Source organism: Balaenoptera musculus, chromosome 7 (genome assembly GCF_009873245.2).
Source record: "Balaenoptera musculus isolate JJ_BM4_2016_0621 chromosome 7, mBalMus1.pri.v3, whole genome shotgun sequence".
In the NCBI taxonomy this organism is placed as follows: Eukaryota; Metazoa; Chordata; class Mammalia; order Artiodactyla; family Balaenopteridae; genus Balaenoptera; species Balaenoptera musculus.
This window is the reverse complement of record NC_045791.1, coordinates 39,942,182-39,969,677: the sequence shown is the minus strand read 5'-3', so window position 1 is coordinate 39,969,677 and position 27,496 is coordinate 39,942,182. Positions and strand designations below refer to the sequence as shown.

At 37.6% G+C, this 27,496-nt stretch overlaps 1 protein-coding gene across 2 annotated transcripts in view; it reads left to right on the top strand.

Moving 5' to 3' along the window:
- The window catches only part of LOC118897692 (cytohesin 1 interacting protein), a 65,770-nt gene that overhangs the window by 26,042 nt on the left and 12,232 nt on the right, over nucleotides 1–27,496 (top strand). The window contains exons 4-10 of one of the 2 annotated variants that reach the window (XM_036856928.1): nucleotides 2,473–2,585; nucleotides 10,449–10,608; nucleotides 17,529–17,578; nucleotides 17,793–17,847; nucleotides 22,665–22,767; nucleotides 22,981–23,074; nucleotides 25,847–25,916. In XM_036856928.1, coding sequence (XP_036712823.1) covers nucleotides 2,581–2,585; nucleotides 10,449–10,608; nucleotides 17,529–17,578; nucleotides 17,793–17,847; nucleotides 22,665–22,767; nucleotides 22,981–23,074; nucleotides 25,847–25,916 — 537 coding nt within the window. In that variant the 5' untranslated portion in view covers nucleotides 2,473–2,580. Of the gene's footprint in view, nucleotides 1–2,472; nucleotides 2,586–10,386; nucleotides 10,609–17,528; nucleotides 17,579–17,792; nucleotides 17,848–22,664; nucleotides 22,768–22,980; nucleotides 23,075–25,846; nucleotides 25,917–27,496 lie in introns of those variants that run through there. The other variant, XM_036856927.1, reaches the window with a different exon arrangement.

The window sequence follows — 27,496 nt, the reverse complement described above, 5'->3', positions numbered from 1 at the left end:
GCGTACCGAGCGGCTCTTATGAGAAAGTCACTCTTCTAAGGGCAGGAGGGATACAAAGAGGAATGAGAAAGAAACTCTGTCTTGGGGTAGGACTGGGGGCTTACAAGTTATTACAAAAGAAAGGCAGGTGCACATAATTTTCACAGGGCAAAGTGTGATTTATCATAAGAGAGGTCCTTTAGATGTACTTCGGTTGTTCTGGGGAGGTGATGCTCATATCTGCTTGGGGATATCAGGCAAGGCTTCATGAAGGATGTAGCATTTAAACTTGGCCTGGGAGAATGGGTAGGATTTCTACAGATAGAGGTGAAATAAGTGAATCCAGGTGAACCATGTGTTATGAACAAAGGTTAAGTTGGAAAGAACCATACATATTCAGGGAGCACAGCAGCCCAGGGTAGTTGCAGGGAAAAGTGTGAATAATAATAATAACAATGATTACAGGAAACATTTATTGAGCAGTTACTATGTGCTAGGTCCTGTTATACTTTATTTGGTGATATGTAGAATGATTGATCCCATTTTATAGCTAAGGACAGTGAGACCAGGTCAGTTTATTAACTTGCCCAGGGGTCTAAGAGCTCAAGCTGAACCAGATGGCCTTATTCCTTTCATAAGCAGTGTGCTTGTAAGGGCACACACAGGAATATACAGCTGTGAAAGAATGCTGGACACGGGTTAGGGAAGGTACTGTAAACTATGTGATGGAGTCTGAAGTTTACTCTGTAGCTAATGTTATGGCATTCTCTGGATTTGGAACACTCTGCCACCTCCCTTTTGATGTGTGTAATAGAATCAGTGTGTGTAATAGAATCAATGTGTGTAATGGTCTTTAGAAATACGGTACCAGAGGAGGGTAGGTTGTGTGTCAAATTCGAGCAGCCTCCAGGGGACATTTAAAACCCTTAAATTGTTATAGGACTTTACATTCTCAAAGATCTTTTTCATTCCCTATGTCATTTATTTTGATCCTCAGATTGATGTGGCATTTCTCCCTGCATTGGGTATATGGGGAAATGTACCCCACATTGGTACTAACTTTGCCTAAGCAAGCCCCAGGGCTGATAGATGGTGGAGCTAGAGAAGGAAGCAAGATCTTCTGGAGCTTAGATCATTGCTACTGCCTTTTCCTCAGACCTCTTTTCCTTTTACTGGTTTTACATCAACAATCCCCTCTTTACATTCAGAGGTGTAAATGGGTCTACATACTGTAATTGATGGGTTTGCTCAACACTGGAAATAAGTACTCCTTATTAAGTAGAAGATAGTATCCTTGCCCATCAAGAAAAACGGACCAGTTTCTGGCTGACACAGGCAGGACAACATAGTCAGGTGCTTGGTCAGGAGACAGTAACTTCTGTACTTTTCCACTGATGAGGAGGGAGCTGTCCTAGCTGCTGCCTCTTGAAACAGTGTCAGGATTTCATGGAAAATTTCCCAGACTTCTCTTTTGGGAACTAGGCCAGCTGTCCAACTATCTTAGGTTAAATCATTCATTTCACAACCTTTCTGACCCCCCACTCTGCAGCTTATTAGTGAGATAGAATGTCCACAGTGCTTGGCTAAAGAGAAGGTGTCACTATTTCTGAATTCAGCACAATTCTTTGTCATATATTTGTATATTAAATTTCAATACTGGTTATTTCAAAGACCTTCCACTGTGTTTTGAGTTAATATCCTGGCCAATGAGGTGCTGAACAATCACCTATCTGTTCTTGAGATTGACAGCACATTGCACTTTTAATATTGTCATAATATCTCTAAATGTAAGGAAGAATAGAGAGTGTATGTGTTTCCTAGCGTATGAATTTCCTAGTTACCGTGACAAATTATCACAAGTTTAGTGCCTTAAAACAACAGAATTTTTTCCCTCACAGTTGCAGAGGCTAGAAGTCTGAAATCAAGCTGTCATGGGGCCATGTTCCATCTAAGACTCTGGGTAGAATACTTCCTTGCCTCTTGCCGGTTTCTGGTGGTGGCCGTTGATAGTTGGTGTTCCTTAGTTTACACCTGTAAAGCCTACAATCCAAACTCTGCCTCTGACATCACGTTGTGTTCTTCCTGTGTGTCTGTTTTTAACATGGCATTTTTCTCTTCTTATAAGGACACCAGTCATACCAGATTAGGGCCACCCTAAGACCCCATCTTAACCTGATGACATCTGCAGAGACCCTAGTTCTAAAATGAGTGACACTCACAGATACCAAGGGTTAGGACTTCAACATATCATTTGGGGAGATACAATTTAACCTATAAGATAGTAAGCAATAATTGGCACTTTTCCTTTCTATTATGGTTAATTCTATACAGACAATAACATTTTATCTAGATTGTAAAATTCTTAGGGGTATGAGTTGAACTATAGTAGAGGGAGTACTGTTTTGTTCTTTGGTAAATTCAGAGTGGTTGGTAGAATCACTGTTTTAATTGCTATCACACTGAGACATTTTTTTTCTCTATCTTTCCTACCAGATTCTGATCTCCATGAGGGCAGGGGTCGTACCTGGCTCATCCGTACAGTGTTAGCACAATCTGGGGAAGGCAGTTTTGCATAGTGGTTAACCCTGTCGTTGGAAATGGATGAGGTGGGTTCTAATCCCAGCTCTCCTATGTACCAGCTGTGTAATGTTAGGCAGGTGTTTTAGCCTCAGTATCCTCATCTGGAAAAGAATGAGAAATATAATACTATTCTCATTGTTTTATGGGATTAAACTCTTTAGCACATTGCCTACCTGTTACTATGACTATATTCTCAATAAATATTTGTAGAATTGAGTTGAAGGAGACCAAGTAGTCCAGCCATAGTTCTGCCATTAAATTACTGTGTCTCTTTGGCAAGACTTACATTTTCTAGGCATTATTTTTTTAATCTGAGAATTAAGGGAGTTCGATGAGATGGCTCTGAGGTTCCCTCCAGTCTAACATTCTGTAAGTTCAGCTGGTATCTTCTGATGACTTCCAGAATACATATATAGTTTCAGTTCTATATATAGTTGATTCTATTCTAACAAACACTGTGATTACCAAAGAAAGATGTATTGTTAGTGGTTTATCTCCTGTACTTACTACCTTGTGCTATATTTGTTTGGCTTTATTATTTTAACTCAGTAAAGTTAAGAAATACTTACTGATGCCCACTGTTAGTCTCTGTGCTACGTTATACATAGAAGTGACTACTATACTCTTCTTCCCTGTGTTACATTTGAATATCACAGAAATTGAGATTGCATATCGTTTTCTGAAATTGTAATTAGACAGGGATAGAAAGAAAGTAGGGGATTCTGATGTTCTAAGAAGTTACCTTATTGCTCTTCTGTACTTCCTTCTGGTGCACACACATTTCCCGCTACCCGCCCCTGCCACCTTTCTAGACTCTGAAAACAAAAATGGGGAAGGTGAGGAGCATTCCATTAAGCTGCTTCCTGCTGGCCCTTCTCTGCTGATTCTCTTGCTATTGTCAAAGGCAAGTCTCCAACAGGTGGCAGGGCCGATCCAGGCAGCTCTGGGGGGTGAGCAGATTGGAGGGGTGTCTACTTAGAGAACTCCAGGGTGAAAGCTCTCTTTGGAGCTGTTCCGTTTGGATGCAGCCTGTTTAACACCTTTATCCATTCAGTTAGGAATATTTGGGGCCTCTCTAGTAGATAGCATTTGAGCTGAGATTTGACGAGAGAGGCTGAGAAAGAGAGAGAGAAAACAAGACAAATGAAGACTGGTGGGGAGAGCAGTGATTCAGGCAGAAGGAAGAGTGAGTACAAAAGCCCTGAGGAGAAACTGCTTCTGTTGGAGGGTTAGAAGGAAGGCCAGTGTGACCAGGATGTGGTCTGATATGACGCCATAGGATCTACAAGAGCATACATGACCTTAAATGACAGGCTAAAAAGTTTGGATTTTATTCAAAGGCCAGGGGGAATTTACATACATCTCAAGTAAGTATTTTGTTGTTCCAAGTATTACACAAAATTCCAGTCCCAAACAGGTTTCTTGCCTTCTAAGAAGCTACTTTCTAAAGCACTAAAGCCCTTCTCAGTTCTGTGGGGTGGCTCTGCCCACTCCCATTGAGCAAGTTATGTAAAAGCTGAACCCTGAGTGTGACGCAGGGTGCTAGTTAAAGGAAGAGGAAGGAACACTGTCACCTCTTTACCCTGAATTTTGATAAAAGATTTAGATTTTGAAATGGAACTGTGTGTATGCAGTGGGGGAGGGTGGAGGTAATAATGACTAATGAGAACTCTTAGGCAGTTGATAACTGCCATTTGAGAACCACGGATTTCAATAGGACAAACCAATGCCCTTTGCTTCCATAAGAATTAGCGGCGTGATTGCATTACTCTCCTTTACTGTACTATTTCGTGGAGACTTCAGCAGTCCTTTCTGAGGAGGAATTTTGCTTGGCTGGAAGAAAATGATAAAGAAATATGAAAGAATTACCTAAAAAATCCCATTAAGCAAAATAAAATTTTAGCCTATAAACAAATGGCAAACATTCAGTAGATAGACCAATAATTCTTATCAGTAAGCATAAACGGTATGAAGACCTAGAAAATCATAAGGTATTATCGGCAAAATGTGATTGGCTTTTAAAATTTCTCTGTGAGTTATTAATATTTTAAAAGTTGACCAACTAGTATAAGAATGCATACTTATTTAAAAAGGTTCAAACCATATATATAATAGAACAAAATTTGAAAGTCTTCCTTCACAACCCTTCCCACTTTCTCCTTCAACTCGTTCTCCAGAGGTAACCACTGTTAACAGATTAGTATATACAGATCTTCCTCGACTTACAATGCGGTTACGTCCAGATAGACTGAAAATATTGTAAGTTGAAAATGCATTTGATACATCTAGCCTACCGGACATCATAGCTGAGCCCAGCCTACCTTAAATGTGCTCAGAACAGTTACATTAGCCTATAGTTGGACAAAATCATTTAACACAAAGTCTATTTTACAATAAAGTGCTGAATATCTCATGTAACTTATTGAATACTGTACTGAAAAACAGAATGGTTGTAAAGTGTATCGTTTGTTTACCCTCGTGATCAGGTGGTTGACTGGGAGGGGTTGCTCGCTGCCCAGCCCAGCATCATGAGTATCTTCCCCCATGTTGCTAGCCTGAAAAAAGATCAAAATTCATAATTCAAAGTATGGTTTCTACTGAATGCCACTTTCACACCAAGGTAAATTTGAAAAATCCTAAGTCAGACCATCTTATGTGGGGAACCATCCATATTATGTAGTCTTTTTTATGTCTGTATGTGTCACTGTACATATAGATACATGCTCTTTCTTTAAGAAAAAAGAATAAATGGGAACATATCGTGCACATTGTTCTATCTTTTCCCCTACTTTATCTGTCTTAAAAATCTTCATGCACGTAATTGTTGATTTTATACTTTCCAGTGGGTGCCGAGCATTCCATTGAATTAAAATATCATAAGTTATGTAGCAACTTCTCAACTGATATACATTTAAAACTTCAATTTTTCACAATTTCAAACAATGTCACAAGAAACACACTTGTTTTCTGCACATGTAAGAGTACCTCTGTCGGATAAATTCTTAAAAGTAGAATTCCTGGAATGCATTTTTAAATTTCAATACTGTCAAATTACCCCACTAATAAAGTTTTATTGATTTATATTCCTACAAAGTGCTAAAAGCCCATTTACTTGTAACTTCACCAGTACTGGATATCACCAGTTTTTATTTTTTGTTCATTTTTTGGTGGGCAACAGTTAGTTGCCAATCTAACTGTTGTTTCAAGTTTTACTTTCCTGATTACTAGTAAGTTTGAACATCCTGTAATAAGTACATTGATGATTTGAGCTTTCTCTGTAAATTATCTGTTCAGAGCCTTTAATCATCCAAAAATACTTTTCTTCAAAGAATAAAGTATTCCTTATGTATTATGGCCTTTAATCAATTATGTATCATAAATAATTTCTTGTTGTCATTTAGCTTTAACCTATGTATATTATAGCTTCCACTGAATGGAATTTTTTTTTTTTTTGAATGGAAGTTTTTAATATTTATGTTGCTAATGCTCTCTGGACTTTTCTGTGTTGTTAGGAAAACCATTCCCAATCTAATCTTACTAAAATACTCTATATTTTTGCTATTATTTTGAATATTTAAAATTATTTTTATACTTAACTCCTTAAGCCATCTGGAATTTATTATTATAATGTAATAAAAGACTATAACTTAATTGTTTCCACACGGATACCAACCCATTTATTGAAGGGGTTATTCTTTTCCTAATGAATTAAAATAAGTTAATGATATGGTAAATTTCTGAATATGCATGGATATGTTTTGGGATTCTCTATTCATTGACAATATTTGATTTGTCAGTATTCTTTTCATTGACCTATTCTATTTGACCGTACAGTCCTAACTCTTGTAATATTTTCTGATACCCAAGTAGGGTAATTTTCTCAATGCTCATCCTTACCTCTATCCCCTACCATTATTATTTTCAAATTTTTCTTAGCTCGTCTTGTGCACTTTCTCTTTCAGATGAGTGTAAGAATGTATGTCAAATTTTATAAACAAGCAAGCAAACAAACAAAACCTGTGTGGATTTTGAATTCAGTACATTGAATATTTTAGAAAGTTTGGGGACAATAGACATCTTTACAAGAAGGACTCTTCTCATACGGGAACATGGTATTTTTTCCCTTACTCTGGACTTTATAATATTCTTCATAAAATCTTAAAAATGCTTGCTAAGTTCATTCCTGTTTTATGAATTTTTGGCTATTTTGATAGTGTTTCTTTCCTCCGATATTACCAGTTCATATCATCCACTGCTGCTGTATGAGAAATTTATTTCTTTTTATATGTTACCCTTTGAATCTTACATCTAGGAAAACTATCTTATTAAGTCTGTTCTTCAGTGGATTGTCTTGGATATTCTAGTTATGCAACCATATCACCAACAAACCTTATAGTTTTGTCTCTTTCTTTACAAATTCTATACCTCCTATCTGTGATACGAACAACAGTGATCAGTGGTGAGGGCTATTGTCATCTCTGCTTTCCTTCTCACTGTAATGGAAACACATTTCAACATTGAAGATGATATTTTGTGGGTGTTTCTGGTAGATACCTTTCATTATGTTAAGAAAGTTTTCCTTCTATTCCTCATTTATTTAGGATTTTTCAAAGCAAAGATGAATCACGCTAGTGTCGGTGTCTATTGCATTGAATTTCTTCTTTCATCCAGAGATTTAGTGACTTCTGTTAGTATTTTATATCCTAAAGTTGAAGTATCCTTGTATTCCTGGGGTACATCCTACTTCGTTGAGAGGTATTATTTTTAATACACTATTGGACTCAATTTGATATTTTAATTGTATCAGAATTAATAAGTGAGATTAGCTTAATTAGCTTAATTTCTTCCCTCCCTTCTTTCCTTCCTTCCTTCCTTCCTTTCTTCACTCCTTCCTTCCTTCCTTTTTTCCCTCTATATATAGTTTAGGATCAGATTAATTAGCTTTAGAGAATGCATCTTGTTTTATGCTCTGGGACAATTAATATAAAATTTGTATTTATCTTGAAATTTTTGTATAGCACTGATAAAATAACCTGGATCTAATCTCATGATTTTTTGACTACTTTGACTGCTGTAAAAGATTCTGTCCACATCTTTCAGATCACTCTTATAGAAGACTATAGCACTTTGGAATATGGGTTAATAGCACAAAAATTTTCTGCCAGTTTAGTTTTTCTTCTTTGATGTTTTAGAACAATATTGTTGAATTCATTTTGTTAAATATCTACTGCTCTACCCTTTTCTTTTTCTTAACAAACATTTACTGAACACCTATAGATATAGGACATGAGTGTAAATTTAAAGATAAGAGATGGGCCTTGTGCTCAAGGTAATTAGAGGAAATTAGTGTAGAAACAGACTTGTGTACAATTAACTATAATCTAACAATAAAATATTAAGTCTTAAAAGAATGATCGAAAAAAGTGATATGAGAGCGAAGGCAGATACCACATCCTGCCCTCCGTCTGCAGCACACAGTGGGGTATTGCTCCAGGACCTTGCTTCAGACGTGTAAGATCCTCCATCCATTAAACCATTGATGTCTCTAAAAAAAGGGATATGACATTTCAGAGATGAATTTAGGTAAGAACTTGAAATTCTTTAATTTAATTTTACTTTTAATTTTATTTTATGGACAATGAGGGACTCCTGAAATCTTTTGAGCAGGTAGATAGCTTGATCTGGCTTCATTTTATTATAAAATAAAGGGGATGATGAAGGGGAAGACAGCTTCAGGCTATTATATTTGTCTTAAGGTAAATTCTATAGAAAAGAGAAGTTGTATATAGTAGAACACCTTTGTAAATCAAGGTTTGAGGGTTGAAGTCACATTTGTATGGAAAGATTAGTTTTTCCCCACATTTTGTCACAAAGGATACTTTTGATCAGGGATGTTATTAAAAATATTTAATAACTAGTATGACACAGGTCCTGACAATCAGAACAGGGATCTGACCAATCAAAATAGACCAAGTCATAAATATGTAATTAACAAGTGTGACCATACCAGTATGTACTGGCTGAATGTCAAACTTGCCTTTGACCCCAGTTTTACAGCCATGGATCTCATGATTTGAAATATTCTACTTGTTAAACACATTTCATAAATTAAGTAAAAAATAATTTATTTTCCAATTTCTTAATTTAATAATAGATTTCTATAATTTATATTAGCTTAAGATTAGTATCACACAACTAAATTGATACAATTTTAGCATCCATCTGTAAAACTTGGTTGTTGGTTGGCCTAGTGGCCTTATATCAGGCAAATACGTAATTTCCATTTGGTATTTTGAAATATTAAAATATTTCCCTAATTTTATAAAATTCCCAGAGGACAGGTAGACTGCTGTCCTCAAGTAACAGTGTTGATTTAAGTCATGTACCTTATAGCAGCCTGGAGATGTTTTTAAAATCAATCTCTCTCTCTCTCTCTCTCTCTCTCTCACACACACACACACACGCACACATTACATAAATGTCTTTATAACTGACCATATTTTTAGTTGCCAAAGTCTCTAGCACTCCCTTTTGTTTTACACATATATGTTATATTATTTTACCTACCTGAACCCAGACGGCATATGTGTTTGTAATCCCTGATTTAGATCTTTTTATGTCTTTGGAGACATCATTTTGTTCATGTCATTATCCAATTCCAATGGTAATGAGTCATGCTGTGATAGGGTTTTAAAAATTTCTGAGGTGGCTCCATCTCTTGAAGCACTGTTAACTCGGAAGATTTTACAATTTACATTTGGCAGGTTCTGCTTGAGCTGAATTCACATTGACTTCCATTTTAGTTCAAAGACTTTCTGTCTCTAAAATTCTACTATTGACTTTCCAAATGATTTTGAAAATGACAATTGAATTTTTATACTATGCAAAACTTCTCATTTTGATTTTTGTTTTGAATCTTCCTTCTACTTATATACACTGCTCCTTCTCTAAAATCAAGTCTCTTAAAACTGCATGTCCCCAATCCCCCCACCCCCCAGCCCATAAAAGCATCTGTGATCTTGAGTAATTCATGATGGTACCCTTGGCCCATATGCATAGGCAGGGACCAACTGGCAACATTCTTGTGCCACCTTGGTCTGCCTATTACTTTCATGCCCTCCTCATGCCTCCCCTGGGACCACTTGCTGATGCTGTGACAAAGTCCAGTCTAAGATATGGCCAACTTTGTGCTCTAAATGGGCTGGTCTTCCCCTCCCATTGTTCTTTGTAAAGGTGATGGATAATTTTAGTGAGGACAAAGTAGTGGAAGGGCAACCAGAAGAATGCTGAATGGTCACAGACCACGTGGCAGATATAATGTCTTTTTGATTACCATTAATGAGCTAAGATGTACATTGGGGAAAGTACATTCCAAGGACTTCGTGAGAGGACCTTATGACTGGATCCTGTAAGTCTTGCTTAAATTCACAAGAACTCAATGTCCGCACGTCCTGACTTTTACATTGTACTGACCATATTAAGTAGGCTAGTGGATGGCAAACAAATGACAGAATTTGGGGAAGTTTTTCTTTTTCCTTTGAAAAAAAAAGGCAGATGGTGTTTTGAACACAACTTGCCATAGAACATGAAAGCATAAGAGTTCTGGCTGTTTGAAGGAGAAAAAAAAATAAGTCGACTTATTTTAATGGTATAAGCTAGCTTTAGGTTTTCTCAGGGGCTTAAAGAAAAGAGCACTGAGAAACGGGAGTGAACTGCAAGATAGGGTTTGTGTAGCAAGTACCTCAAACCACAGAAGTCACATGGGCTCTTTCTGCTTTGCTACTTTTGATTACTTGTCAGAGGGTTATACTTTTAGCTTCCCCCAGCCTGCAAGGCCACTCAACCATGTGCTAGCTGGAGTAATCTTTATTCACAATGTCTTTACAAAGGCTCATGCAACAGAGCAGCAATGGCAATTTCGTGGAGTACTGCACTGGTCCAGCGTATAGCTCTTACCCCACACTCACAGGCAGCTTTCCCATGGATGATAATAGAAGGCTTCAAATGCTGGCAGATACTGTGGCTACTTTGCCTCGGGGAAGAAAGCAGGTATGATTGCTATTTTGTACCTTTTAGAGTGTTCATGTTCTCTTGAGAGCAGAGTGATATGTTTGTCTGACTGCATATTAAAAATGTTATTTTAGCTGCTTTGGAATTAGTGGCTCAGAGTATGGGTGAGGAAGGAGGTGAGGAGCCCAGACAGCTCCTGCACTAATCCTTAAATCTTAACTTAAGATTTAAGACTATAAGACAACATTTTTAAGGCAAAAGTTAAAAGAAGATTGTTTTTCTCACTGGAAGAGGTGTTCAGGTAAAATAAAAATCACTGAGCACATCAACTTGAAGAAGGTGTATGTAGACACAACCAGTTTGAGAGTTATTGTTCCTTTTTCCTTTTTCCAATGTCTCCCATTGATTCCTTCCCTCCCAGCCTCTCTCCCAGTCCTTGATAGTCATTTCAGTTCATAATCCAATGAGAATACTTTTTTTAGGGCAAATTTTATTGACTAAATTATCTTCAGTTCTGGGGCACTGGCACATACCTCACACTATTGGGAATTAAGACTCTTAACGGGATAAATGAGTGCAAGATCCACCACTTACTAGCTGTGGAATCTTGAGTAGAGTCGCTTTCTTCTCTAAGATTCAGTTTTGTTTTTTCTAAAATGAAGATAATAATAGAACCATCCAGTGGAGCTCTTCTGCGGCTTAAGTGAGGAAATGTGCAGGGCTTAACAGAGTGACTGACATGTAGTATGTGCTCAATAAATATGCTATTATTTTAATTTTTATTGAAAAGTATTTCCCTAGAGAGGAAAACTCATTTGGAAAAAATCCATGTACAACTGGATTTATTGTGAGTTTTTATTTCATTTTTCAATTTCCAGCTAGTAAAAAAAATTTAAACCAGAACACCTCTTCAGATTTTGGTTAAATAACTTGCTATAATGCACCACATACATATCTGAATACAGAAAATATTAAGAATTGCTTTAAAACATGAATTTTTGTCCTTAAATCTTGTATGCACATCATATGTTCCTCTTAAGCCTTCTAATTTCAGGATTAGAGATTTACAGCATAGTGGGAGAGTCGTGATCTTTTTTCAGTGATGTACATAGCTGATTCCTTGGTATTTTTCACAATGAAGATAAGGGAATAATTTGTCATGGTTTGGATGATTGATCCTTTTCAATCCAAAAGTGCGTTTATGACATTGTTTAACATAATAATGAATATTCCTATCAATTTACTGTCTGAAACTAAAGCAACTGTGGGAAGTACCAAAATCTCTATTCACTTTTCATATGTACAGCAGTGTAGGGTGTACAAAGATGAGAAGGACACTTTTTCCTGGCCTTATAGGGTTTACAATTGAGTAGGCAGAACCAATAGGCATTATACAACATAAAATAACATACCTGCTCTAATCCAAGTACATGTCTTTGAATACAACCTTGAGGGATAGCTATTCCAGATACTGAAGGGTATTCTAGAGCAAAGGAATAATTAAAATGCCACAGCACAGATCTTGGGGCTCTTAGGGCAGTTTAAGTAACAACACATTATTGTGTTAGGTGGACCTGATGAGAGTCTGTGTGGGAGGGGAGGGGAGACCTCAGAGCTGGGCTGCTTTACACAACACTTGGACACTTCCCCTGAGGAAGTAGTAATTCGACCAGCACAGGGAAACAACTGAGCATGATTGAGTAGAAGGTTTTAGGAACCTTAGTTGGGAAACGTGCTTGTCGGTAAGTGGGTAGAGACTGGCAGTGAGGGAGCAACTTGTGTAGTTGGAGAAAGAAGATTCAAAGGAATGGAGAAGAGACTCAAAGGCTTGGGTGTGAAGGCAGTGAAGAAGGAGGAGACACATCTGGTTTTAAGCCTGAGTGAAGGTAGCATGAACTAAAAAGAGGAATCAGTAGAAGGCTATTGGCAGAAGATAATGAGAGGGATGTAGGCATATGAGATGTACATGAGTGTGTGTGTGTGTGTGTGTGTGTGTGTGTGTATAATCTGTATAATATCTACACGTACACACACATTTCCACACCAGTTATTTTATTCATATGTTCTCATCTTTTTTAGTTCTTCTCTTTTCCCTTTTTTCATATTCTTTCCCATGGTAAGACTTTTCCTATTCAAACAGCTTTTCCTTACTGTTGTGAGTTTTACTTAAGAAAAAAAAAAGACAAAACAAAACATCTTGTATACGATACTTCTGATTCTGTACAATTATCATCAGTGAGGCTTGATGCAAGTTTATCCCAACAGTTCAGAATTTTCCGAATGGATGTTCATTTCCCTTAACTGGTTTTTTAGAGAATAATCACCTATTTGGCACTGACTGAACTGCAGGCAACAAGATCCCTGTGAGGCAATCCCACAAGCCGGTGTTTCTCTGCCCACTGTTATTTTCAACCCTTTCAGGGCTGACGTCAACAATTCATACTTCTTGTTATCATTGGCTTTGCTTTCCGCAAAGCCCTATCTGGTTAGCCAGGGTGTTTATACTCAACATTATTTAAAAACAGATTTCTGTGTGTTTATATGATCTCAATACCTTTATTTTTAGGAGGTGACACACTCTCAGTATGGCTCTTACTTCTGAACATGGTTTTAGAAAAAAAAATCTCTACAATGGAAAACGCTGTAGGAAGGAGACAGGACGAAGTAACGTCATCTTGATGAATGTGACAATGCTAAAGGAGTAGCCATTGGACCTTACACCCACTCTCCCAAGGGTAGTAGGTTGTCGTTGGAAAGTAGTTTTCACTGAATGCTATAGTGAAAACCTGACAAACAGAGGCAGAAGCCTGAATGTGCCTTAGTGGGACCATAGACAGACTCTCTGCCTGGTTTTCTTTTGGTTATCGAATTATTACTAAATAGACAACTTCTGGAAGGGTTATTTCACTTATAAGTTCAGGTACAGAATATTGTGCTAAACCTGGTAATGCATGTATTTCTGGGATGGGTTCTGCCCTTCAGGAGCTTTTATATTATTTCTGGCTACACACCCATCCGTTACCAAAACTCCCAAGTGTTCCTGACGGCAAGATATTTTGATCATTTAATGCATACTTTTAGTAGAAAACTGTTAATTTCACTACAAAAGAATTGGAGAAGTATTCTCTAATCCATACTGTGGTATGCTTAGAGACAATATCCAAAAATATTTTCTTGAAAAGGAGGTTCATGGGCCCACAATGAGACTTTCCCGAGAAGCCGCAACATTCTATTTGGGTTCCTTAAGGGCACTTAAAGTTAAAAACTTGAGTTCAGCTCTATTATTTTGCTAATCTTAGAATATTTCTGTGGAGCCCTGCTATCCTAAGGCTCCTGACTTAAAAAGGAAAAGAAAAAAAACGTTGTGTTCGTGGAAGAATTGGGGAGAATGAGGCAGGGGACTGGAAAGGGAGCAGAGCACATAATTTAGGGGCTTTTGAAACAAACAACAAAGACAAAAATACCTCGTCTGTGAATAGGTATCCTCCCCTCCCCGACCAGCAACAGTTTCAGGAAATGAGTACACAGTGGGGGCAGGAAGTAACAGGCTGTTACTTAGCAGCAGAAGTGGCTACAGTATGGAACTACAAGCTCCTCTGCAGGGCTGTCTGTCTGGCTCTGCGGCAGATTATTCCTAGTTTTTGCAAACTGACAGCTGAAGTATTTGGTCTTGGTTTTCCACTAAAGAGGGGCATTGTGAATCATTGCATAGCAGCAAAAATTACATTTTTAACCTTGATGTCTAATCTTTTAAGTCATCTGACTAAAACCAAAAGAGACAGATCCTCAGCCCTACCGCAGGCATCTTTATTTTAGAGGCTAGCAAGGGGTTAAGGAGCTTTGTCTACTCAGCAGATGTAATTGAATGTGTAGTTTGCAGCCCTGCCAAAAACTGCTAAACCTAGATTTCTCATATTAGATAATGTGTAATAAAAGACAGCTGTTGCCAGCATATGCTGTTCATTGCACACCAGTTCCTCATTCATGAGTTTTGGTGTCATCCCCACAGCCCTATGAAAAAGCTCAGGCTGGGAGGGCAGTCAAGGGAGCAGAGACTCCACTGGTCAGATTCTAGAAGAGGGCTGCTCAGTCCAGAGAAAGGGCTGCAGGGAAAACTTTTTCTAAAGTGTAAGACCTTTGGTAAGACCTCAGACGTACTTCTTGTCACTTAGGCAGATAGTTGGTTGAACCCTGAGAACATTCATTTCCACATCGCCTGAGTCTGACAGCCCAGATCAAAACCAAGTAAGCATTGTGTCAAGACGTGGAACGTGTCAAGAGAATTTGATGGTGCTTAATTTATTTAAATTGTTTTTTATTTAAACGTTAGGTGCCTATGACAGGCTCATTGCTGATCCAGAGTGGAAACTAATTCATAATTTGATTTAGTCCGAGTTTTTCCTTTGTGTCACTGATGACCCGGATCAGTCAGTCCACAAGAATTGAGTATCTGCTCTGCATCTCACCTTGTGCTAGGCAGATATTTCCATATTAATCTAGTCGATTAGCTAGACAGAAAGGTTAGACCGAGAGAGGTGGGGAAATTTCCTTCTCTATAGAAGTCTGGGATTTGTCATGTGGACTTTAACAATTTTATATTTGAATCTACCTAGAATAATTTTTGATTTAGAAGGCAGGTTAATGGTGGAAGAGATGAAATCTTGAAGTTCCCAGCAATGCTATGATTATTTGCTTAGCAAAAGGGTGTTTAAAATTGGTGAAGGAAGGCTCAAAATTGTAAGGATTCATTAATTTTTGCCACCATTCATTCATTTAGCAGTTGTGTATTACGGCATTACTGACTTACTTTGTTTTCTATTAGTCCTTTTTCTATGGTTCTTGTTGTTTTGCGATTCAGGTGTTTGGTTTTTATCATTGTTTGTTTTCTTTCATTTTAAATTTTACTTCATATTTTTAAATGTCTACCCTTGAGCTTTTCCTATGGATATTTAATTTAATTAAGGACAGAGTTGAAGACTCTTTTACTTTAGATCTCCCACCACCTCTTACTTGCTCGTATTGTAGTCTAGTAGTTTACTTCTGTTTGTCTGTTTAGCTGTTTTTACGGTTCCACTCGACTCCAGGCCCTGTGATGGGTGCTGGGGTAGAAAGTAAAACAAATACATTCCCCAAGAGACCCAAAGGATATGGGGAATTATGAACAGAAGTGAGGTATTTAATCCAATCTGCCCTTCACATAAATACACATCTATGCCTCCACATGAATGAATATGTGCATTATCTGATGAATATTGACAGCAAGAGTAATAATTTTAAATATAAACCCTAGTTATGATTTACAGATAGCATAATTAGGTATGACCTACCTAAGTGCTTTACAATCTGAAATAAGGATCAAAGCCAAGCAAATGGAAATAATGAAAGTAGATTAAGAAAATGTGAGTACAGTATAACAGAGAGATTGAGAATGCTTGGGCATATCAAATTTACTGCTCTCTTCCACAAGAAGGCAACCTACTGCATAGCTGAATGGTCCCCACCCTTGTTAATGGTACTTATCAGGACAAAATCAGGCTGAAACAAACCATACAAACTGTTATAGGTCTTCCACAGTTAGTCCTTATAAATTGAAAATAGATACTTTTTAGCAAATATAGAGAAGTTTGTTTTTTGTTTTTTTTTTGGTTCTGAGCCTTCCTATTGCAGTCTTCAAGATGATATAAATGATTTGAAGTCCAAAACTGACAAGAGAGGAAAATATAATTAATTTACATCAAATTGTTAAGAAGAGATCAGATCTTCATTACGTTAACATTACTGACCAGTGGCCAAATTCTGAACACTGAGCCATTCCAGAAAATTTGTGAGAATGCTGGCATTTTGTACTTGGTAATTCAAATTCCTTATAGTGATGTAAGCTTCTCCACTAACAAATGCCTTAATGAAGATTTAATTTGTGCATTAATTTCTTCTACTTGTTTTTCTCCTGGCTTTCATCCTCTATTTTACTTTTATTTGTTTGGACTCCTGCATTGATCTCCTGATATTTTCTGTAGTCATTGACATATGAGAAGCATAATAGGTTGCCAGTTAAATAAACACCATGGGTTAACTAGTAGCATGAGCTTATGTTTTGGAGCCCTGGACAAACACTTGAGAAAGAGCTAATTAACATTTGTTAATTCCTAAGCAAATAAACAAAACAAAAAACACAAAAACTCACTATAATTACCTTAAAAATAAGATGCCACTTTTTGTTAACTTTTACTTTGTTTATAATGGTAGACTGTATCCTGGAAGCTTATGTTTATATGATCTTTTCCCAAAGCATGCAGAGGAGTAAAGGTGATGTCATTTATACCATTTACACCATTCTGAGGTTCCTTTCCTTTCTTGGCTGGAAATCTCACTGTACTCTTTTAAAACTATTGCAAAAATAAATCATAAAAACAATTGAGGTTTTGAGTCTCTGATTTCACCCGAATTGTGTTTCTGGGTATTAGTTAGTTCTTTAGAGATGATTTTATCCTGCTAAAAACAGTAACATATTGAACTATTACAATAAACAGTAATTTCATCAGCATCTCCCCAAACTGTCAACTATTTGGGTTTTATATGCCATTCCATGGGTGTTACTTTTCTTTGGATTTCAGTGTGATTATAAATTGCTGTGGTTAACCTTTCAGAGGCTATTTTAAATACAGATTAGATATGAAGTTCTTTTTGGAAGCTTTGGAGCTTTGCCACATTACATTAACTCTTTTGCCATGGGGTATTATTATGGAAGCCTCATTTAATCTTTCAGGTGGACTGCCTGAATGGTCCCTTTCCCAGCTCTCCTTTGCTATCGCTAGAGAATGGAAATTACGGCCTTTCCATAACAATTTCCCAGGAGCTGGGCCAAAGAAGGTGATAAAGAACAAAGTCCTTTGTGATATAGAACATTTTGCAGATGTGTCTTAAGGACCTTTCAATAACTGTGTGCTTGTGTTTTTCAGCTTGCTCTGACGAGATCAAGTTCTTTAGGTGACTTTTCCTGGTCTCAAAGGTAAAGAAATTAATTTATTTTTTGGTTTCTCAGCAAGATATTTAGGAACACAGCTTTCCAGGCTGTTGATATCACACACACACACAGAGTCATATATACTTCAGTTTACATAAACATCAGCTATTTTTTATTGACAGTTATTTTTAGCGATAGGTATGTGCCAAATGTTATACTTTGATCTTCATGCCTAATTTTTTTGTTTTTTGTTTTACAGAAAGCTTGTTACTGTGGAAAAACAAGATAATGGAAAATTTGGGTTTGAAATTCAGGTGGGCAGTTTTCAGATTTTCCAGACTTTTAATGAAGAAAGTGGCACCGGTTATGTCATGATATTTGCAGACAAAGAATGAAGTTGGGCTTAGAGAACGATGGAGGCTGTGACTTGTTTTCAATGTTTTTGGTAGTTTTCCAGTGTGTTGGGTACCATCAAGGGAAGAAAACATTCAAGCGGATAAAAAACCCACCCTGAGACATAGTCTGCTTCTTGTTTGTAGTTGCTTTAGTCTTCTGGTAGGTTTGAGACTGATCAGAAATTCTTGATATCAGCCAGCTCATAAATAAGAGAGCGATATACTCTTTATAATGTGCTTTTTATATATTTGCATTAGTGATGTGTTTTTTTTAACATCTTTATTGGAGTATAATTGCTTTACAATGTTGCGTTAGTTTCTGCTGTATAACAAAGTGAATCAGCTATACGTATACATATATCCCCATATCCCCTCCCTCTTGCGTCTCCCTCCCACCCCTCTAGGTGGTCACAGAGCACCAAGCTGATCTCTCTGTGCTATGCGGCTGCTTCCCACTAGCTATCTGTTTTACATTTGGTAGTGTATATATGTCCACGCCACTCTCTTACTTCGTCACCCTTCCCCCTCCCCGTGTCCTCAAGTCCATTCTCTATGTCTGCGTCTTTATTCCTGTCCTGCCCCTAGTTTCATCCGAACCATTATTTTTAGATTCCATATATATGCGTTAGCATACGGTATTTGTTTTTCTCTTTCTGACTTACTTCACTCTGCAGGACAGACTCTAGGTCCATCCACCTCACTACAAGTAACTCAGTTTAGTTTCTTTTTATGGCTGAGTAATATTCCATTGTATATATGTGCCACATCTTCTTTATCCATTCATCTGTCGATGGACACTTAGGTTGCTTCCATGTCCTGGCTATTGTAAATAGTGCTGCAATGAACATTGTGGTACATGACTCTTCTGGAATTATGGTTTTCTCAGGGTATATGCCCAGTAGTGGGATTGCTGGGTCATATGGTAGTTCTATTTTTAGTTTTCTAAGGAACCTCCATACTGTTCTCCATAGTGGCTGTATCAATTTACATTCCCACCAACAGTGCAAGAGTGTTCCCTTTTCTCCACACCCTCTCCAGCATTTATTGTTTGTAGATTTTTTGACGATGGCCATTCTGACCAGTGTGAGGTGGTACCTCATTGTAGTTTTGATTTGCATTTCTCTAATGATTAGTGATGTTGAGCATCCTTTCATGTGTTTGTTGGCAATCTGTATATCTTCCTTGGAGAAGTGTCTATTTAGGGCTTCTGCCCATTTTTGGATTGGGTTGTTTGTTTTTTTGATATTGAGCTGCATGAGCTGCTTGTATATTTTGGAGATTAATCCTTTGTCAGTTGCTTCATTTGCAAGTATTTTCTCCCATTCTGAGGGTTGTCTTTTGGTCTTGTTTATGGTTTCCTTTGCTGTGCAAAAGCTAAGTTTCATTAGGTCCCATTTGTTTAGTTTTGTTTTTATTTCCATTTCTCTAGGAGGTGGGTCAAAAAGGATCTTGCTGTGATTTATGTCATGGAGTGTTCTGCCTATGTTTTCCTCTAAGAGTTTTATAGTGTCTGGCCTTACATTTAGGTCTTTAATCCATTTTGAGTTTATTTTTGTGTATGGTGTTAGGAAGTGTTCTAATTTCATTCTTTGACATGTAGCTGTCCAGTTTTCCTAGCACCACTTATTGAAGGGGCTGTCTTTTCTCCATTATATATTCTTGCCTCCTTTATCAAAGATAAGGTGACCATATGTGTGTGGGTTTATCCTGTTCTGGGCTTTCTATCCTATTCCATTGATCTATATTTCTGTTTTTGTGCCAGTACCATATTGTCTTGATTACAGTAGCTTTGTAGTATAGTCTGAAGTCAGGTAGCCTGATTCCTCCAGCTCCATTTTTCTTTCTCAAGATTGCTTTGGCTATGGCAACATTTTTAAACTATTATTTGAAACACTTAAGAACATTTGGCTCTACGTGCATATTGTCTCATGCTCTAGGAGAATTTTAACTTCTTTATGGATTTCTATTTAATAGCCTAAGAATTTCATTTCTTATTTGCTGTCTGCTTTTCATGGCCATATTTGCTAAGGTGGTGAGTTAGGTCAAATGAAGTCTAGTCTAATTAAGTGCAAGAGAAGTAGTTTAAGTATTACTGTGTTCTTTTTCCATTACACTTTTGCATTTCTTTTAGAGGCATTTTGCATAACCATATCCTTATACTGAACATCGGTTTTTATATCTTAACTTTGGTGCTGCCTTCAGAAAACTTTGGTGACTAAATATCAGCCCCACAGTTGTAAAGTCAGTGTGTTTTAAGATTAGGAACAGGAAGCTGCTATGTAAGATGTGTTTTATGAATAAAGAAACAAAATGGAACTCTAGCTGCAATGAATAAGGAGAAGCCTCTAGGAGAAAAGAAGGAAACTTCTCCTTTCTGAACTCTTCTACTTTTGAATTTGGTGAAATCTCTAATTCTTCCATCAGGTTTTAGAAGCATAGTACTCTCTCTTGTTCCTCATTCACATGAAACACTCCCTATTCTATTGTAGAGACACTATGCTTTTTGTGGCCACTTCTTTTCAAATGAGATTATCCCCAAGGATGTGCAGTGATTGCTACTGAAAACAGGAGCAAAGTCTATTCACTTACTCTTACTTAATGTAACCAGTGAGGATCTCTTCTCATTTTTCTATAGACATGTCACTGCTTCCCCCATGTTTCTCCCTTATACCATAAACACTTACTCTACATGAAGCAAGAATCCAAACTATCATTAGTAGACAGCAGGCTATAGTGCCTTGAAACTTTGTGGATTCACGTGAGCTAATGGCTTCACTTCTGGACTGCAGCGTGTCTGTGTTATCTTAGTGATGCAAGGATCCACTCCTCTGCAAATTCCCTTATGGTGTATGCTTTCCATTACCAGCTCTACGCCATAACCTATTCTCTAGTAGTCATAGGATTTGTAGTAGTCATCAAATAGGGTACATGCTCTGGGAACATTTTGAAGACCAGATAGAACCTCATGTACCCTTACTATGCCCCCATCATTAACACGTATTTGGGTCCTGGTCTACCAGGTGCAGGGCATGCTGGGAGAGAACAAGTCCACCTCCTCTGGTTTCCATGGGTGCTAGTTTTTTGCTGCTACAGAGAGTAATGTAGTAATTTGGCAGGAACACAGACCTTAGATTCATGTACACCTGAGTTCATGTTCTTTCATTACTTAGTAATGTGCCTGGTTCCAGTAGGAGAGCAGCAAACGACAAGTGTTAGAATGAAGGCTATCAGGCATGAGAAAGGCAATGTACTTTTGTGTCTCTAGGAAATGATTGAGCTAGAAGACTGGATAAAAGAGAGAAATATCCAACTAATAATTTCTTTCCAAAACTTGGGGACCTCTGCCTTTCTTTCTCTAAGCCACAAATTTTACACCTGTTGCAAACATATACACAGGTGCAGGCTACATCAATTAATATGTTTCCCCTTCACTGTACCCACCTTACTCCCTGGACATGGAGGGTAGGTTCTCACTGCTAATGAGAATCATTACAACAGTGGTTTCCCAAAGGAGGGTCTGTTATAGCTTTAGTTCATGTCCTCCATGAAGCAGACCACCCTTCCATCTCTGGAAGGGCCCGGGCTGTGGCAAGAAGACTCCCTGGCAGATAAGCTGTTAAAGGGATCTCTGGCATAGATGGAAAGTAGATTACACGATCTCTAAAAGTCCCCTCTATCTTTAAGATACGGGGATTCTAAATGCCTTGCAGGGTACATAGAAATCTCTTAGGTTAACAAAGGCAAGTTTCTAGAAGTTTGACTGACTTCTGGTTCTGCTGGTTCTGGAGCCTGTAGGTCTGTAAAATCAAAAGGAATGAACATCGGACATTCATTTCTCCACAGGGAAGCAGTACTGGAATGTGGTTTAATTTTAGGAAACAGATGTTTAGAAGACTTACTCAACTCAGAATGCTGATTTTGATTCTAAATGCAACGAGACCTCATAACTTAAATATGTGAAAAAGAAAAATATAGGTCCTTGGGCCACTCTATTCGCCGAACATTTGTGCTGTGTTCTTGGTACAAATCGAAAACAAAAACAAAAACAAAACCAAGCTGCTTTTGCCAAATTGAGGCCAGAGGCGAAGCATAACTTTTTCTAATTTAGTCGAGTGGCTAATGAATGAGTATTCAGGGCGGATGTACCACCGAGCGCTCAGGAATGAAGGTAATTGAGTCAATCATAGTGCTTTTGAATGAATGCAGGGCAGATTGTCATTATTTGCAGAACTCTGATTTAAAATAATTATTGTTGGCGTATCTCCCTTGCTGGATGTGTACTGTTTCATACGCTCCTGTAGTAAGTACTTTAGCTCGGGAGAACCACATAGAGATTTTTCTCTCTGCTCTTGGCCATTATTGTTTTAGCCTATTGGGAAAAGAGAAACCAAATTTTTCTTGTTAAATATGCAATAATGATAGCATCAGGTGGTCTCTTAGGCTTGAAAGTCTTAAAGTCTTAAGCCAGTCTTATCCTACTTTCTTTCTTAAGCCAGATGTATTTTTTTATGAATGGAGTCAGCTACAGCTTGTGTGGGAGAAGTGTAAGATTGGTACTTAGATTTAGTTTATATTCACAAAAGCTTCCCAAATTGTTCTTTGCACTTATCTGTTATGCTGCTTAAGGTAACTGATACCACTTAATATTTTTGTAACAAATAGATTTTGAGTTTTTTGGTAATGGTAATCCTTTTTATATTTGGTAATGGTAATTATGTATCCCTTTAATTTTACAGACTTACAGGCTCCAAAACCAGAACACCTGCTCCCCAGAGATGTGTACCCTGATCTGCAAAATCCAGGAAGATAGCCCAGCACACTGCGCTGGCCTGCAAGCTGGTAAGTTAGAACTATGCTCATGGTAGGAATTATTTAAATAGCAAGAAAAATAACTTTTTTGATAGTGAAGGTCAGGACATGATTGTTGCTTTGAATTTCCTTAACTCCTTTATGTTGCCAAGGTTTGGGTCTTGCTTGTTTTGTTTCATTCACGGGTCAGGAAAGATTATTTAACCAACCGTTTTAACACTCATTTATCTTGGCATCTCCCAGGTGATGTCCTTGCAAATATCAATGGTGTGAGCACAGAAGGTTTTACCCACAAACAAGTTGTTGACCTGATCAGATCATCAGGAAACCTGCTAACGTAAGTATCCGGCTGCTTCCCGTGGGGCTTCAAAAATGTTACGGTCTCTCATCATGCCTGTTGAGTGAATGAATAGGCTTTTTGTTCAGGATCACAAGAAGGGAGGCAGTGCACCATAGCTTGGGGATTGGGTACAGACATTTTTATCAGTTCCTTTTGTTTCTCAAGGTTTCCACAAACTTGAACATGTTGTCAACATCTGAAGTCAGAGGACATCAATAGCCCAAACATCTGAGTGGGCGGGATAGCATTTTTAAAATTTTATTTTTAATTCAAATTCAATTAAACTGGCACGCATTCTCTTTGGACAGAGAGGAATGGGTCCAATTTCCATGGCTGATATAATCCTGTGGTTAGAACAAATGAAAGGTCAGAAGGGCTGAGTTTTTTCCTCTTCTACCACCAGCCAATTGTTTTTCTCTCCTAGTGTTCTGTTTGAAAGAACAGTCTGCCTGGCCCTCCTGCCCTGCAACACACACACTCACATCTGCTACTATTCCCAACTTACTAATGGGACATTTGTTTCCCCAGTTAGAGATTCAACTGACATTTCCACCCTTAGTACCTAATAAGACCTTAGTAATTAGTTAAAAGATGGGATTCACACATTCACTAAAACGATATTTACTGAGCAAATACTATGTTTCCAGCTCTGTGATAGGCTCAGGAGAGACAAAGGCTCTTCTATGGCTTTATTGTGGAAGGAGATAGGTAAGAAGAGCCTGCAAAAATAAGTAATTTTGATATTTCAGTTATTGATAAGTGCTATAAAGAAAGTAAAACAAGAAATGGGATAGAACACTGAGTGAGAGGGCTGCTATTTTAGCTTAAGTGTTTAAAGTGGTCCTTTCTGAGAAGGTGAGCTTTGAGCTGAGAGCGAAATGAAGAGAAGGGATGGTTAGATGAACTCCTGGTGAGAACATTTCAGGTAAAGGGAGAGGTCTCTGAGTTCTCAAAGTGGTCTTGGCATATTCAAGGGATAGAGAGGAAGCCAGTGTAATTGGTGGTTGGTGAATTAGGAAGGGCATAGTAAGAAATGAAGACAGAGAGTTCTCCAGGGAGCAGAGTATGGGCCTCGCCAGCCAGGCTTAATAGTTTTAGAATTTATTCTGATCATCTCATTTATTCTTCACAGAAGTTAGTTATATTCCTATTTATAAACGAAGTGACTCGGGCTGAAATGAGGTTTAGTTAAGAGCAACCATCTAGTAAGTGCCAGGGCTGGGATTTGACCATCTGCTCTGGATGCCAGGCTCTATTCTCCAGCCACACCACAGCTGCTCCTCGTAAGCTGCCAATAAAAAATCTGCTGGACACTCTTTAGTGATTCTAGTCTAAAACTTCAAAGGATGTTTTTTGGGGGTTTGTGTGAGAGTAGTTTTGAAAGATGACTGGTGGTGGTAGAGGACTGAGTCCAACTCTATGCATCCTATGAGCTCAGGGTAAAGGATGGGGCCACTTGAGCTCCAGAGGAACTTGAGTCTATAAGGTAGGGATCATACCAAGTCCAGGAGAATATGCTGGTGATTAGAAACAGAAACTTATATTCCAGATGGGTAAAGTGGGCAGACCTCAGGTGGATAATTAAGGAGTATTGGGTGGAGACAATCGGAAATCCAGAGATAAGGAAAATGAGGGACCGTTTGTACAAATACTGAAGAGAGCGGCCAATCTACGGCTGCAGTTCTGCCCACAGTCATCTATTGCTTGGGCAGGTCAGGTCAACATTAAAGTGCCAGATAGATTCATAGGGATTGTCACTATCGCCCAGAGTCAAGACCCGCTAATGAGAAAGCAGACAACGTGTTCTCTTGCTATCATCTCATTATCTTGGGTATAATGCTGTTGGAAATAGAGGGAAACTGGTCTCTGCATTTAATACTATTATTTTACCATGCCTTGAAAATTTTCTTGCATCTTTATAGAGTTACAGCTTATTTATCAGAATGAATTTGAACCAATATTTTTAAAATGCTTAGTTGTATAACTCACATATCATATTTATCTTATGCAGATTGATGGCATCTAACTTGAGCCCACAAATCAAATCAAATCACTCAGGATAGAGCAAGTCTTTTTATTTTTATAAGGACATTTGGTATAGGGAGAAAGAACACCATTAGATGGATAATTCTCAGATTAAAGTTTGTACACTTAAAAGGTTTTGAGATGAGAGAGTCATATGAAAGTTATTATCTCATAGTAGTTCTGATTCTATTTGTTCTAGTTCCAAAATTAAGGCAATTTACAGAGGTAAAATTTCCTAGAATCTTAGGGAAGAAAGGATTTTCCCTTGTTTCAACAAATAGCTTCTTGATTCCATTGTTTGAAAGTCCGTAGTGCCTGTTTTCATTGCTGTATCCCTCACTTTTAGCACAATGTCTAGAGTCTGGTACATAGTAGATGCCCAACAAATTTTCACCAAATGAAGGAGGTGATTCACCCAGACCACACAAGAATAGGTTCTAGCAGAGAACAACCGTCATTGCCATATAGGGGCTTCTATAAAATGAGCTACAGTTTACAAATAAACCAGAGTCTTTTCTTTCAGTCACCCTCTCAAAGAGAGTATTTATTTTCCATATTCTTTCTTTGAATGTTGTCAGAAGGTTTGGCTTACATCCAGATACTTGAAGTGCCATGAGAATGGTAACATTTACGTTGCTTTTTAAGGATAGTCTGTGCTCAAAGTGTAGTACTCCATAAGGATGGTACTTGTTTGAAAGAATCACTCATGCTATTCCCCTCCCCCTCCTTTTTTTCTTAAAACAGGATAGAGACTCTTAATGGAACAATGATTCTCAAAAGAACAGAGCTTGAGGCAAAGCTGCAAGTTTTAAAGGTAATTTAATTTAATACAGTGAGACACATTTTTCATCCTTGAATGTGAGTGGTAGAATAAAGATCTATTTGAAGAATTGAGATAGCCCTTGAAGATGAAATGTCGTGATGAGACTAAACTGCTGAATTATCAAGAGCCATACAATTACCTTTGCAGGAATATTAAATTCCACAAACCAGGGCAAATCACTTTCTTCCTTCCTCCTTCTGCATGTCTATGAGGCTCAGAAAGGCAACAGGAAGCCACATCACCTGAAGAACTTTTCATTAATGCACCTGTGATCTCTTTCAATTTACATTTTGCTTGGAAAAAAACAAAGAAGTAGAAGCTGTCTTTTTGTCATTTTCCCAAGTGCTATATATGTGTGCAGGAGGGCCTGGGATTTTTGTTTTTCTGTCGTCCTCCTCTGCGTCCTTTCGATTTGCCTCGTTCTTACTACAAAAATCACCTCCCTCTACTCCTGTGGCTGTCCTTGAATCTACTTTCACTGGCAAATACACTGTCAACTTTGAAGAGGAAATTAAAGTTTACAGGAGATAGTGTACAGTGCAGGATGTTCCGTGAAAATTCTCTAGACTATTTGAGGGTCTTAAAAATCTCAGTTTCCTAGACTGGTGAGGTTCTGGCAGACCATGAAGTCTAGGCCCTCGCTCATGTGCATCTCAGGATGCGCTCAGTTATTGAGCTCAAGAGGGTAGAGTTAGTATATTCCTACTTTATCTTTTATTCCTCCCTTCCACCACATTTAATTCATCAACAAGACCTGTTTTCTTGTTTGTCAACATTGGTTTTATATTCTTGTCATTTTGCTTACCCCTGTGATCTTTTGAATCAATTTATAAAATTCATTGGAAAAAAATCCTCTTTAGACTGTGATAGTAATTGAATTGTATTTATAGAATAAATGATATCAATCGACGTTTTTATGGTTTTCGCTTTCCTTACTTCAAACACAGCCTCTCTCTTTCCATTCAGGTCTTTTATGTACTTCAAAAACATTTTGTAATTTCTTCATACATTTTTATATATCTTTGATTATATTTATTCCTATATACCTTCTAATTTTTTTGCTATAATAAATGTGGTCTTTTACATTTTCAACTGCTTATTGCTATTGATTTTTGTGTAAAGTTTTAAATCCGGGAGTCTTGCTGAACTCCCTTTATTCTAGTAATATGTTTGTAGATTCCCTTGGATTTTTTTATATAAACATAATATCATCTGAAAATAATGAAAGTTTTGCCCCTTTACTCCCAATTATTCAACTAGTTTATTTTTTCTTCTCTTACAATATTGGCCAGGACCCTCAGGATGTTGTAAATAGTGAGTCTTATTCTTCATGTTAAAAGGGGTGCCTCTAACATTCTATCATTAAATTTTTGTAAGGAGTAAATAGTTCTTCATATTATATTTAAGTTTTTTAAATTGTCGAAAGTTAATTTGTTTCTGCAAAAGAGAGAGAGTCTTAGTGAACATCATTTTCAAAAAAGTAAAACTGGCTTTTTCAGGCTTTTGTAAAAAAAAAAAGGAAAGAAATGTAGAATATAAACTAGTGATGTTATTTAAAACATAAGTGAAAA